The sequence below is a fragment of the Triticum aestivum genome, chromosome 6B (assembly GCF_018294505.1).
Source record: "Triticum aestivum cultivar Chinese Spring chromosome 6B, IWGSC CS RefSeq v2.1, whole genome shotgun sequence".
In the NCBI taxonomy this organism is placed as follows: Eukaryota; Viridiplantae; Streptophyta; class Magnoliopsida; order Poales; family Poaceae; genus Triticum; species Triticum aestivum.
In genome coordinates, this window is record NC_057810.1 from 23935496 (window position 1) to 23949742 (window position 14247).

A 14247-nucleotide genomic window follows, 5' to 3' on the forward strand; every position below is an offset into this window, starting at 1 on the left:
TAGTACTTGTCCTTTCATGTCCGTGTTCTTCGTTCTGAACTTAAGTGATTTGCTTTTGTGGTGTTATATATGAACGCTTATAATATCATGACAATCATGCATGTTGAACTCGATGATATTTTTGCTTCTGGTACAAGTGAATGTTTCTTCTTTAAGCTAGTAGTGCTGGTGATGATATTTTTCCTACGTTACCTAAGTGATCAAGTATATGCCATATCCGTATATATTATAGTTGATCAAGTATAATATGGATATGGCATATACTTGATCACTTAGCTAGCTAGCTAGTAGCTAGAGATATCCAATAATGCATCCAGTCGAAACTAATCCGCGGTACTTTCACCTAATGATTTAACAACTCATTATAATGTAAAACAATCACTAAATTAGATTAAAAACACAAAATTAAAGAAAAATTAAAAAAAAACACCCAAACATTCAGTACCGGTTGGTGTTACCAACCGGTACTAATGCCCTACACGCAAACGGGCCTGGCTCATGCCACGTGGTGGCACTTTAGCGCCGGTTCGTGACGAACCGGTACTAAAGAGAGGGACGTTTAGTCCCCACTCTTTAGTGCCGGTTGGCGAACCGGCACTAAAGCCCGTCACGAACCGGCACTAAAGGCCGGTTCTGTACTAGTGGGAGAACACTGATTTGAGAAGCACGAAACCTAAGTCCATGGTCTGAGGATCGAGGGGAGACGGAAACATGGGATAAGTCCGCCAGGCGTACCTGCAATGAAGTGATCAGACAATTCGGACTATACATCATGGATGAAAGGATCTATCTCATGGTTTGAAGATGACAGGAAAAATATATGGACCATCGTGTTGCCCGAGAAACACGGCCAAAGGTGATTAGATGCCAGAACCCCTCTTATAACCAAGGGCGGGAATAAACCTTTGGCCACAACCATCTGGGTTGTGGGGAGTACTCCGTCATGGAGATAACACGATAATTACGGAAGACAACCGAGTGTTTGGGAGCTTCATCATACCAATGGCTCGAAGTGTCATGGTTTTGAGGTTGTTTTGTGTCATTTTTTGGTGGCCGTTTTGTGTCTTGTTCTTCATTTGTGTTGTTTAGTGTTTTCTTGATAAATACTTCCTCCGTTCCTAAATATAAGTCTTTGTAGAGATTCCACTATGAACCACATACGGATGTATATAGATGCATTTTAAGTATAGATTCATTCATTTTGTTCTGTATGTAGTCCATCTAGTGGAATCTCTACAAAGACTTATATTTAGGAACGGAGGGAGTATTAGACAATGTGACGACGATTGGTGTCTTTTCTATAAAAAATCTTTCACAACCTTTTCTAAGGAATAGCATTGCTAAATGAATAAAGAATCCAACACATATCAAAGCTCTCACTTTCTTTTGTGTTTTCTGAAAGTAAAACGTAACAGTACCCGCGTCAGTAGCCTACAAGCCAAAGACGGATTTCAGACAGATTACATCCGGCAGCTTATTTTTTTTAATTTTAACCCAACCTAGTTATGCAAGTACTCCCTCCGTTCACTTTTCATCAATGTTCTGAATATTTTAATATAGACTATATACGGACTGAAATTATGAACATACTGAAGTACATACTAAAACGCGTCTATACATCCGATTAAAAAAAATAGAACATCTTATAATACGGAACGTAGGGAGTAGTAAAAGAGGATAAATACGCCTTTGTATTTCGAAAGCGTAAATGGTTATCCCTCAGATACGCTTTGCTTCACCCTAGCGGAGCATCACAGATAGCGTCACTGTAATCCCCCACCCCAAAATCAGAGATCGGATCGATCCGCCGGCGGCCACGCCGGTCAGGTGTCCCCGGCGGCGAAGCTCGGCGCGACGACGGACCCTTCCTGGCGATGGGGTGCGGTGGGAGTCGTACAGGCGCGCGGCGGCGGCGGTCTCGATGGCGTCGCCGCTCCAGGGTGTTCCATTCCGGCGTCGTCGTCGGTGCGAGCGGGACGGGGCACAGCGGTGGCGGTGGGGTTGGGGCGGTGGCCCGACCAACAAGACACTGGCGGTGAACTTCCAAAAGGTACCAGTGGCCCTCATCGCATAGCGCCATTCATCAAGTGATTTTAAATCAAATTAGTTGATTTTGGTTTTCAATTACTCACTCCAAATGGTCGAGTAGAATCACGAGACACTGCCAATTTGTGGTGGCGAGTCTGTTTTGTAGAGTAGCTTACATGTTGCGTGTTCTGTGGTCTGAAGAATCTGCATAGCCTGATTTCTGTTGTCTGAAGAATCTGCTGTCCAAGTTGTGTCCTTGTCAGCATAGTGAACTCTGCTTTAGCTTGCACATGCTGTATTTGTGGAGAAGTAATTCTAAAGAAAAAAGGAAAAAAAATGTTATTCAGACATAAGGTTGTCTCCTCACTGAAGCTAGCACATCACTAAGGCCTTTGGAGACGCATTACCTGACGTGCAACCGGCAGATCCTCACAGAAGTTAGCCCAATCATCAAATCAAATGATTTCATTGCGGTTCTCAAGTTAAGTATTATTCATTGCTTGGAGGTCGAATGGAATTAAAGTATTATTCATTGCTTTCCACATATACATTACAGCTAGAATCGGATGCTAGCTGCTACTCTTCTAACCAAAGCACCCCCCCCCCCCCCCCCCCCCCAAAAAAAAGTTACTTCTTGATCTGTTCAGCACCTGGTGTTGTTTCCTGCTATAATCTCCGCCTTAAATTTGTAGCTTTGAGCAATCACTTTGGAAGAAACAACATTTCAACTCCTCATATAAATTTCAATAAAAAAAAACTCCTCATATAATTGTCATTTTGGTGCTGCACTGAATGACATGAATTTGCCTACCCTGCAATTAGAATGAGCTTGTTGTGCATCATAAGTTAACTGGACTAATTTGAAACAAACTGACCAGTTGTTTTCTTAAGCATATGGGTGTTGCAGCGGTTAATTGGTAATTGGGAGCAATACAGCCTTCGCTAGAAAAAAAGTGGAATGACTGACGTGCAGTTTTGGACTAAAGTAGCTGCCTTGCCTGGCCTGCAAGGATCATTGATCCTCCAGCTCCATATCTTACCTCCTTGCTGCTTTTGGTAAAGCATCAGATGCTCTCTCTGGTACTAGAATGAAACCTAAAGTATAGTTTGCTCCAAGGCTAATAAGCTGACAGTATTCTGCAGGGAAACCAAAAGGATATTGGCAGGGACCAATATCTTCAGAACTAGCATTAGCACCAACACCTCATATCACAGCAAGAAAGCAACGAGAAGCATGGAGGCGACGGCGGTTAGCTTGGGCAAGGCTGTGCTCGACGGTGCGCTGGGCTATGCTAAGTCCAAGGCGGCAGAGGAAATCGCGCTGCAGCTCGGTGTCGAGCGCGATGTGAACTTCATCAAGGACGAGCTGCAGATGATGCAGTCGTTCCTGATGACGGCCGATGAGGAGCAAAGCCACAATAAGGTGCTCACCACCTGGGTGAAACAGATTGGGGTCCTGGCCTATAAGGTGGAGGATAGCCTCATGGATTTCGGCCTCCACTCGGAGAAAAAACCATTCTTGGGCTGCATCCCCCGCAACCCAGGTGATCGACGCCGCATTGCCAGGGAGGTGAAGGAGCTGAGGGCCGAGGTGGAGGATGTGAGCAACAGGAATCTGCGCTATCGCCTCATCAAGGAGAGTTCAGGCTCTAAGCCTACCGCGGTAGAGGAGCAGGCCAGCAATGCCACTGCAGCACTGTTTGGCATCAACGAAGCAAGACTTGCCGCCTTGGAGCATGAAAAATCATCAGAGGCAGACCTCCACCAGCTGATTACCAGCAATGATGTGGACCTTAGGGTGATCGCCATGTGGGGCACTAGCGGTGATCTCGGGAAGACGTCCGTCATCCAAGGGCTTTATGATGACCCAAAGGTATTGAAAAGGTTTGGATTCCGTGCTTGGATTAGGTTGATGCATCCTTTCAATCCGCAAGAGTTCCTCTGGAGCTTGGTAAGGCAATCTTATGAAAATTCCCTTGAGGAGCTTGGAAAGCCTGAACAAGAAACAAGTGTCGGGGCTAATGTTCTGGCCAAGATGGAGAAGATGGATCAAAGTGATTTAGTCCGTGTGTTTAATGCACAGTTGTGTAGCAATAGCTACCTGATTGTGATTGATGACCTATCCACAATAGTGGAATGGCATTGCATTAAGAAGTACTTTCCCGATAACAAGAAACAAAGTCGAATCATCGTTTCGACGCTGCAAGCTGAAATTGCAAGCTTGTGCACAGAGAAACCATTACAAGTTTCGGTGTTGAAGCAGTTGTCATGTGATCAAACTATTTATTTGTTCCACAAGAAGGTAAATATTTTTCCTGTATATTTTCTGCCATGTATTTGTTCCTTTTTCTATATGAATGATTGATTGTTCTTTCATTTCACGTCTAATTGCAGAATTCAGAGGAGCAGATCAGCATGAGCAGTGTTCGTGTGGAAATGTACGACACCAATGATGAAGCAATGCTTGCTGCTGTGGAGGAGGAGAAACAGAAGGTAGGACTCTGCCAGAAATTAAATAATGTTACTTGCGTTGTCTGGATAATATTTGTGTTGTATAAATGTTTCGTAGTGTGCTCCCTTAACATGCACGTTCAAGCAGTGGAATGAGCTAATCCTGTTCAGAGTTGCGTTAATTTAAAATGTGAAGGTGTTTTTTTCAAGTTGAACTGAGGATATAAATGAGAACTTAGATAATTTGCTGGGAATTGCACATAGAAAATCATCAATGTTTAGAAATACCTGCAGTTAGTTTTGATGCAAAAATGTGTAGAGACACGTCCATAAATTCTCATAGATCTGTTTTTTGTTCAGGCTATGCATGCATCTTGTTCTGACGAGCCCACTTTCAATTCAAACAACGTTACTACTACTGAGAAACACACAACAATGCCCGCCATTGAAATACAAGAGGAATACCATGAACTTAATAATGCAGGTGAAGAAAAAGTTCATAACTCAACTGCTAGAAAGAAGTTTGACCGCAGCAGGACATTGGCACTGGCTGATGAAGTGCTCTGTGGGCGAGAAACAGAGAAATCTATTCTTATCAAATTAGTTAGCCATCCAGACAACGATCAAGGCTGTAAGGTGATCTCAGTTTGGGGAATGGGGGGTCTTGGAAAAACCACCCTTGTCAGAAGCATCTATCGAAGCCAGCAGCTTGGTAGCTGGAAGCGTGCTTGGGCCACTGCATTGCGTCCTTTTAACCCTGAAGTACTCCTTAGAGATTTGGCTATGCAACTTCAGGATACTATTCAAGAAGGTCCTGCCGGATTAACAGCAACTGGAACACAAAAGAAAAGCATATCAGTACTGAAACTTCAAGACTTGAAGGATGAGCTAGCTAGGGTACTAAAATCGAAAAGGTGCCTTGTTGTTCTTGATGATATATCATCCACTTCGGAATGGGATTTGGTCAAATCATGTTTGGATAATGCTGGAAGGATCATAGTCACCACAAGACAAAAAAATGTGGCCAAAAAGTGTTCAAGAGAAGACAAGAACATGTACTGTCTCGAAGGTCTGAAAGATGATGATGCACTTGACCTCTTCATAAAGAAGGTAGTTTTGTAACTAGTACCATTTCTTCTCTTTCATATAAGTTTTGCTTCACATGATATTCGTACGCTTGATATTTCTCTCAATTCAAAATTTAGAAGTATTAAAGCTGATGTCTTCTTTGAAGAAAGTGTTAATCACTAATAGTTCATACCAAAATATTATATCTGGAAAATGTCCACCAACAGATCAGGGAAAATATTCGATAAATATTAGATCTGAACTCGCCTGCTGATTTCTGGGTAAGCTCCATGGTCTGTTTGTGTGATTGGGTAGCTTTCTTGAACAATGCAAGTGTAGCCTCCCGATGTGCAGCGTGCTTGGACCTCCTGTGGTCTTGGGCCGGTGATGGCCATGGGCTGGTAGTTTGTGTGTGCTATCTGGACTATGCTAGTGGTGTTTCTGTAGATCCGTCAGAGGCGGGGGCAGCAGCAAGCATGTTGATACGCCGATTTGAGCTATGTCTGGTGGCTTGCTTGATCTGCGAGGCATTGTCTAGCTCCCAGGTTCACGGTGTGATCCACGACGCAGAGGTGTTGCTGCTTCGTCTGCCAATGGAGGGGGACATGGACGAACTTGTGCCATTTCATCCTGGTGATGTTGCTTGTACACCTGTGTTGGCTGGTATATCAGTAGTTATCAGTGCCTCAGACTGCAAGGACGATGACCATGCTTTGGCTAGCTTGGGTTGTCTACATCATGAGGCGGCAGGAGGATGACATTTAGTAGCTCAGGAGTTTGTTGTGATAGATGTAGAGTGTGGCAGGTTGTCGACCACGTTTGGTAGTTCAACATCTTTATGCCATGTCCAGGGCATCGCATGTGCTTGTTTGGGTCAAGCCAGGGCTTTCTCCTCATTGTGGGGGTCACGCCGTATTTGACCTACTTTATCGGAGGAGGATGCACCATGGTGGGGGGAAGCCTTTGTCAATGGTGTGAGGTTGTGATTCACTGTTGCTGATGGGCTACCGTCTTTTCTCAAGTTGGGGTGCATGTGTGTGCGCGTGTTCATGTGTGGATGGCATCAAAGCCATTGTTGGTTTATTGGAGTGTGTGTTGTAATGAGCACCTAGCGATTTGGTGGCTATTGTCCTCTGCGTTGGTGTTTGGATGTACTTGCATATTCTTAGCCAACATTTTTTTAAATAATGGAATAAAATGCAAAGCTTTTGCGCATTTTTGGAAAAAGTTTCATTGAAAATTTGCAGTTTTTGTCCTGTGCAAGCGAATTTGAAGAATTAAAGTATTAATTTTGTGCCCTCAATTTTTTCCACATGCTATAGAAATGCAACAAAGATTACGTTGGGATTGTAATCAGGTAGGTTCAGACAATCAAATCACATTCTTTCTTGCCCTGAGCAACGTTCTGTAAATGTTTTGCCTCCTTGATTTAGTTGTAGCGTCAAATGTTCTCACCATACCCGAGTGATACATGTCTGTTTTTAATGTAAGCTGGTGAAGTCGCTAATTACTTTGTTAGGCGTGAGTCTCTTTTTTCCCGGTATTTCTTGGAGTCGAGCAATACTGTTCTTTTGCCTGTACTGTTCGAGTGAATCTTATCATGAAATTGAATAAAAATTGTCAACCAATCATCAGGTTTGTTACCAGGCTTATGCGCACAAATTTTAAGGGCTAAAGTAGCAACCTTGTTATCCTCAAATTTATTTATTCATTTCATAAGAAAAATTTGCAACATTATTAAAAAAATGTAATTGTGCAAAATACTTGAAATTTTTTAATCGTGATTTCTTCAGAATTTCTTGGAAGCACAATTTTTTTAAAACTGGGGCATGTGCTCCTATGTGCATATTTGAATTATCACACTCATGCTCTCAGGTGCACACTTTAATTTTAACAGTATCTAGGATCACAATGTTTAGTGCACAACTTAGATACAAGGTAATTTGAATGCTGATGAATTCTCCATATGAAGAGAATTTCATTTTATATCACTGTCAAGTAAGAGTAAGAAAAGGGAAATTTCAACAAAAAGGTTAAAAGTCCGAAAGAATAATTTCATGAAAAACTTATCCTAAGGGTCAAGGATTTAGTTACAGAATCTACAACTTGAAGCTAGGACAAACAAGTTTATATTATTTCATATTCTTAGTTTAGCAACAATAATTCTTTAATCCAAATAGTTAACTTTGTCAAAATATGTCCATTACAGGTATTCAAGGACAATATTGACAAACATGATTTAGACCCAGCTATGATGGAGCAAGCAAGATTCATCCTACATAAATGTGATGGACTTCCCCTTGCAATATCGACTATCGGTGGATTCCTAGCCAGCAAGCCAAAGAATGCTATTGAATGGAAGAAGATGAATGATCAAATTAGAACTGAATTGGAGATAAATCCTGAACTTAGGACAATAAAAACAATTCTTATGAGGAGCTATGATGGTTTGCCATACCATCTCAAATCTGTTTTCTTATACCTGTCCATATTTCAAGAAGATCATAGAATTAGGTGGGGTCGCTTGGTGAGGCGGTGGATTGCAGAGGGTTATTCAAGGGATATGCATGGCATGACTGCAATTGAACTTTGTCGGAGGTACTTTGATGAGCTATTGGATAGGAGTATGATCCTGCCAGGAGAAGGGACAGACCAATACAGTCAGAAAATCAATTCTTGCCAACTTCATGATATGATCCGTGAAATATGCATCTCAAAAGCTAGGGAGGAAAACCTTGTTTTCACGCTGGAAGAAGGATGTTGTTTGAGTGACACACAAGGTGCAATACGTCATCTTGTCATTGGCAGCAACTGGAAAAGGGATAAAGATGTGCTGGAGAGCAAGCTAGACTTTTCACACGTACGGTCATTGACCGTGTTCGGAGAGTGGAGATCGTTTTTCATCTCTGACAATATGAGGTTCCTCCGAGTGCTTGACTTAGAAGACACACTGGAGTTAAAAGATCATCATCTTGATGATATTGGGCAGCTCCGTCACCTCAAGTATCTTTCTCTTCGAGGATGTCGGAACATTTTATACCTGCCTAATTCTTTTCAAAATTTGATGCACCTTGAAATGCTGGATGTCAGAGGTACACGTATATATGAGTTGCCAACAACAATCACCAATCTTCTGAAGCTACAGCATCTCCGTGCAGATAGTTATTACTACAACGATGGTAATGTCAAGGGAGAGGGTGACATAGTTAAGAAGTATAAATATTACACTAAACATACTTCCACATGTGGAATATGTGGCATTTGTCTGTGCAGATGTCATCTTTTCTTGAGGCCACAAGTTTTAGATGCTGGTTTGAACAGATATGATATATTCAATCTATACCGCTTCCAGAAGATGAAGCTAGATGGCATTATACTTCCTAAAGGGATTGGTAAATTGAAGGCCCTTCACGCACTAGGTGCTGTGGATGTCTCCGGGAGAAACGGAAACGCCACTATAAAAGAGTTTGGAGAGCTTACTCAGCTACGTAAGCTTAAAGTGGGTGGTCTGAGCTACAGAAACATCAATGAGTTATGGTCTGCCACTGCTGGTCATAATCATCTTCAATCTTTATCAGTTGAAATAGGCAAACCATACCAAGAGAGGAATGTGTTAGATGGCTGTTTGGGTGAAGGTTTGCTGCCACCAAGCAGCCTTGAGAGCCTCGCTCTGCTTGGTAAGCTAGTCACTGTAACAGAATGGATCCATAAACTTCAGAATCTCTCCAAGTTGGTGCTCATGGATAGCAGATTGGAGCAAGATGATGCCATACAAGCCCTTGGGTTACTACCAAATCTTGCAGTTCTACGTCTGGGGATTGATACGTTCGGTGGGACACAACTCCATTTCCATAGCTCATCTTTCCCGAGTCTCATGGTGCTGGAGTTGTATTTGTTAGAAAACCTCCAGTCGGCGCTGTTTGAAAAAGATGCAATGCCTAAGCTCGAGCTGCTACAAGTTGGTCGGTGCTACAAGCTGGATGCATTCTGCGGGCTGCCAGCCCTCACAAGCCTCAAGGAAGTTCAGTTGGGTAGTCATCGTCTCAGCGAAACATTGAAGAAATCGGTACAGGGTCAGGTAGCGGAGCATATGAGGCACGTCAGAGTGAATATTGTTGACAAAACTTTGTTTGTATGTATGTACATATAGATTCCATGGGAGACCAAAGATTGGTGTGTGTAGACAGTTGCTCTTGTAATGGTTCCTCTAGTACTAGTGTAGTGGACACCGCCATGGCAGAATAACCACTCATTGCTTGGCAGAAGAATTCAGTGTAATGGTTACTTTTTTCTTTGTTTCTGTCTCCTGCATGCTACAGTTGTGTACTTGCTGGGTTTGAATTTGAAGTCGGGTCATTAACCAACTACCCGTGAAACTGAATATTTGGCTGAACCTTCGAATCGAATGCGTTTCTCAGGTTCAGTTAGTTAGTGTTAGTGATGCTGGATTGGTTGTTGCACTGCCAAGTGAAGCCAAAAAAAGAAGAGCAGAGCAGCAACAAACAGGGGTACAATGACAAGAGTCCGTTTATTCAGAGTCGAGACGGTGCATAGCATAGGATAGGTGCTGCCAAGCACTGAAGAAGGGCCAAACGTTCGTTGAACCAAGAACGGGGCAGTCTACGTTGAGGAGAGTGATTTGATGTTGAGTGGTACTCCCTCCATTTCCTTATACAAGGCCATAAACTCAAATTACAAGTACCAATGTAAAATTTAATGACTGCTTCGTAACTCAATTATTCTTTTCGTTAACTGGGATCATTAATACGCCCACATGCATGCAAAGAAGGCATGGAAAGGAAGTAGCACACTCTCATTATGACTACATGCATGCAAGTATTAAATAAGTTGGTAGTACGAGGAAACATCATTACTTTTTGCCTCGATTACTGTTAGTGGCCTTGTATAGATGCAAATTGTATTTTTTATAGTGGCCTTGTATAAGGGAATGGAGGGAGTACTACTTATTTATACACCTAGAACTAGGAGGAGGAGAGCATACACGTCAGGGGCGGTTCGTCCATCTCCATCTGGGCGGGCGGAAGGACGGTTCAGAATTCTTCAGATTTACAAGGCTATATATAGATGCTCGGCTGAATACGGCAGGATAGTAATGCATAGAATAGAAAAACCACAAGCTACTCACCTTTGCATTTCCTTTGTTGTATTGTAGTAGAGCATCAAACGTTAATTAGTCTACTACTCTCTCCGTCCGAAAAAACTTGTCATCAAAATGGACAAAAAGGAATGTATCTAGATAGTTCTAGATACATTCCGTTTTGTCCATTTTGATGACAAGTTTTTTTGGACGAAGGGAGTACTTGTAGCAGAAGCCAAGCAAAGGACAGGAGCAACAAACAACGACAGAGCCCATATATTCAGAGCTGAGACGGAGCAGTCACCCTGTCTGAAGTGGCAACTCCCAGCTGTACATTTACAAACCCGTAAGCTCAAATTCCTTTTTTTTTTATTTCCCTTTTTCCCTAACTAATGTAAGTATTTGCTAATAAAAACACAGAGTGGCTTATGCATATCACAACGAAATTTAATTTCACAACTCGATCTTTTTCTTGTTGTGGCTCCCAGGTTTACAACTCTGTAAGCTCAAATTCCTATTTTGTTTATTTCCTTTTTTCTAACTAATATATTTGCTAATAAAAGTATAAAACACGAAGTGGGCTATGCATGTCACAACTGAATTTAATTTTTTTTAAAACAAAGACACTGGGCGCGTCCGGCTTTAAATTAATAAAGCCCACAAACAGGCAGCGTAACTGACACGGACTGAGATTACACACACGAGCACGGAGACTCCGATCAAGAGGCAGCGCAAAGTCTGAAAGGTTATCGAACAGGCCAAAAGCAGCATTGAGCAAGCGAAGAAGATTACACGGCACCCAGCCGGAGCTTAGAGCACGCAGGCTCGCTCGTGCGCCGTCCAAAAGGGCCACTTCACGTCGAAGAAGAGGCGGGTGGCTCCCTAGCCATCAGGTAGACTTGACGAAGACGTTCTTGTGCGTGTTGGAGTTTATCAGCATCCTTGCGCCTCGCCAACGGATTCCACTGCTGCAGAAAAAGGTTGCATTTGTAGATGATATTAGCAGGGTGAGATGGGAAAATGCCTTCGAGTCAGAGGGCCCAGGCCATCGCCCCTACACAGCTCCAGAGAACGCGATTGTTGCCACCGTGAACCGAGTCGACAATGACCATGAGATCAGCAGTCGAGCCCGGGTTCCATGAGGTGTTGGCTGCGGTGCGAAACGCAGCCCAAGCGAAACGCGCCAACGGGCAGCGGAAGAACACATGATTCGCGTCTTCCGGGACGTTGCACAAAGCACATAGACCGGAGGACGGGCCGTTGCATTTGGCAACATTAGCCGAGGTAGGCAATCTGTTGCGGAACAGTTGCCAAAAGAACACCTTAATTTTAAGCGGGAGTCGCGCAGTCCATAAGCCCTTCGGCGCGCGAGAGGACTGGCCCTGACAGAGTTTTCGGTACAACGACTTGACGGAAAACTTGCCGGATGAGGTGAGAGACCAAGATACTGTGTCCTCATGCGGGGAAAGCGCGACCGGCGCGATAAGATCAAGCAAGGCCGTGTAGTGAGCTTGTTCCGAGCCTGTTAGCTCCCGTTTGAAGGAGATCGCGGGGAGGGGGGAGGAGGCAAGTGCCGTCGCAACCTGCTGCTCCGGGTTGACCGCCAAGCTGTATAGGTCTTGGAAGTCTTGCCATAAAGGCCGGTTTCCTACCCAATGGTCTAACCAAAACCGGGCCGAGCGCCCATTGCCAATGCCTAACTTGGCCCCCACAGTGAAGGCCAGCCGGACCGCTTGCAGGTCGTTCCAGAAAGGAGAGCCCCTCGTCACTCCTTCGAAAAAATTCCCAGAGGGGAAGTACTTTGCACGCAACAGGTCAACCCACAGACCCGTCGCCCCCTGCAAGAGTTTCCAGATCCACTTACACATCAGCGCGATGTTGAGGATTCTAGTATTCGTGATCCCAAGCCCTCCCTGGGCTTTGGGCCGGCACACCGCGTCCCACCTGACCATGTGATACTTACATTTGGGCCCCGATCCTTCCCAAAAGAAACGGGACCTGGACCATGTGATACTTACGTTTGGGCCCCGATCCTTCCCAAAAGAAACGGGACCTGGGTGTATCCATCTTGGCATGCACCCCTTCCGCCAAAAGGAAAAGACCCATGGCGAATTGCGGGAGCGAGGAGAGGCTTGCGTTCGTAAGCACCAGCCTAGCAGCCGAGGACATAAACTTACCCCTCCACGGGCAAACCCGCCCACCCACCTTAGTCCAGAGCGGAGCCCACCCCTCGATCGAGATGCGTTTGGCGTCCAACGGGAGGCCCAGATAAGTAAACGGGAGTTTACCCAGTTTACAATTAAGTAGCTCCGCAATGCGACTACCTTCGAGCTCGTCCATGCCCATGGGCATCACTTCACACTTGTGAAAGTTGATTTTAAGGCCCGACATGAGTTCGAAGCAAATAAGCAGGGCCTTGATAGTGGCCACGCTGTGGAGGTCCGGCTGAAAAAGCAATAGTGTATCGTCCGCATATTGCAAATGAGATATCCCCCCTGGGATGAGGTGTCCCAACACCCCTTTGATGTGTCCAGCCTCCACCGCTTTCCGCAGCATAGCTGCCAACGCATCCGCTACAAAATTGAACAAGATCGGTGACATGGGATCACCTTGGCGTAAGCCACGTTTGCTCCTGAAGAAGTTCCCTACTTCTCCATTAACCGAGACCGCAGTCTGGCCCTCCGAGACCAATTGCATGACTCGATGCACCCACGCCGGCGAGAACCCACGGCTAATAAGGGTTTGACGGAGAAAATCCCAATTAACGCGGTCATATGCCTTCTCGAAGTCTAACTTGAGTAGAATCGCAGGTTCTTGCGTGCGTTTAAGTTCGTGTAGGGTTTCTTGTAAGGCTAACGGGCCCTCCAAAATATTCCTCCCTCGGATGAAAGCCGATTGCGCACGACTAATGGTACGATGGGCGATCGGCGAGAGGCGAGTAGCGCAGCCTTTGGCGCATATTTTGAAAGGAACGTTGATGAGCGCAATGGGTCTGTACTGACGAACACTACACCATGCACCAGAATTCCCTACCAATGTGTGTTGGGAAAAAGTCACTATTGCCGACCCACGGTTGGCCGTGAAAGTTTCTAACAGATTGTGGGTCGGGAAAATTCTTTACGGTGACACACTGTTGGTCGGGAATGATAAAACATATACCATCGAAATGTCGGTCGGGAATTCCCTTATGGCCCACGGACCATCGGTCGGCAAATAATCCCGACCAACAGCCAGATGCTAAATGGGCCTCGCGCGCGAACGGCCAAATTTTAGCGCGAAGGATCTGGCCCAGCCCGCGAAATGTTTTTTTCCCAAATCACTTCAATCCCCACGAAGGGCCAAATCCCTAGCATTTTCCCCCACACCGCCGCCCTCACACCTTGCTCGATCCAGCCAGTCCACCGCCGCCCCACGCCTCCCGCTGGTCGTTCTCCACGCCGTCCCGCGCGCCGTCCTACCCGCCCTGCGCCGCCCCGTCGACCTCCGCTGCGCCGTTCTCCGCTGCGCCGTCCTGCCCGCCCTGTGCGGCCCGCGCCGTCCTGCCCGTCCATCTCCGCCCCGCGTCGTCCTGCCAGCGTTTTGATTTTCAGTTTGTGATTTTT

At 45.0% G+C, this 14247-nt stretch overlaps 1 protein-coding gene across 3 annotated transcripts; it reads left to right on the forward strand.

The window, feature by feature from the left end:
• The first annotated feature begins 1738 nt into the window (after positions 1-1738).
• Positions 1739-9928, forward strand: LOC123135478 (disease resistance protein Pik-2). 3 transcript variants are annotated; one of them, XM_044554560.1, is made up of 6 exons: positions 1739-2050; positions 2920-3084; positions 3172-4330; positions 4423-4521; positions 4840-5589; positions 7757-9928. In XM_044554560.1, exons 2-6 carry the CDS (start codon positions 2987-2989, stop codon positions 9695-9697), a joined length of 4047 nt encoding a protein of 1348 aa, XP_044410495.1. In that variant the 5' UTR covers positions 1739-2050; positions 2920-2986; the 3' UTR covers positions 9698-9928. The 3 variants fall into 3 exon arrangements, with proteins under 3 accessions (XP_044410495.1, XP_044410494.1, XP_044410496.1); XM_044554559.1 differs by having other exon boundaries at positions 1739-3084; XM_044554561.1 differs by having other exon boundaries at positions 1740-3084; positions 3162-4330.
• The last annotated feature ends 4319 nt before the right edge of the window (positions 9929-14247 follow it).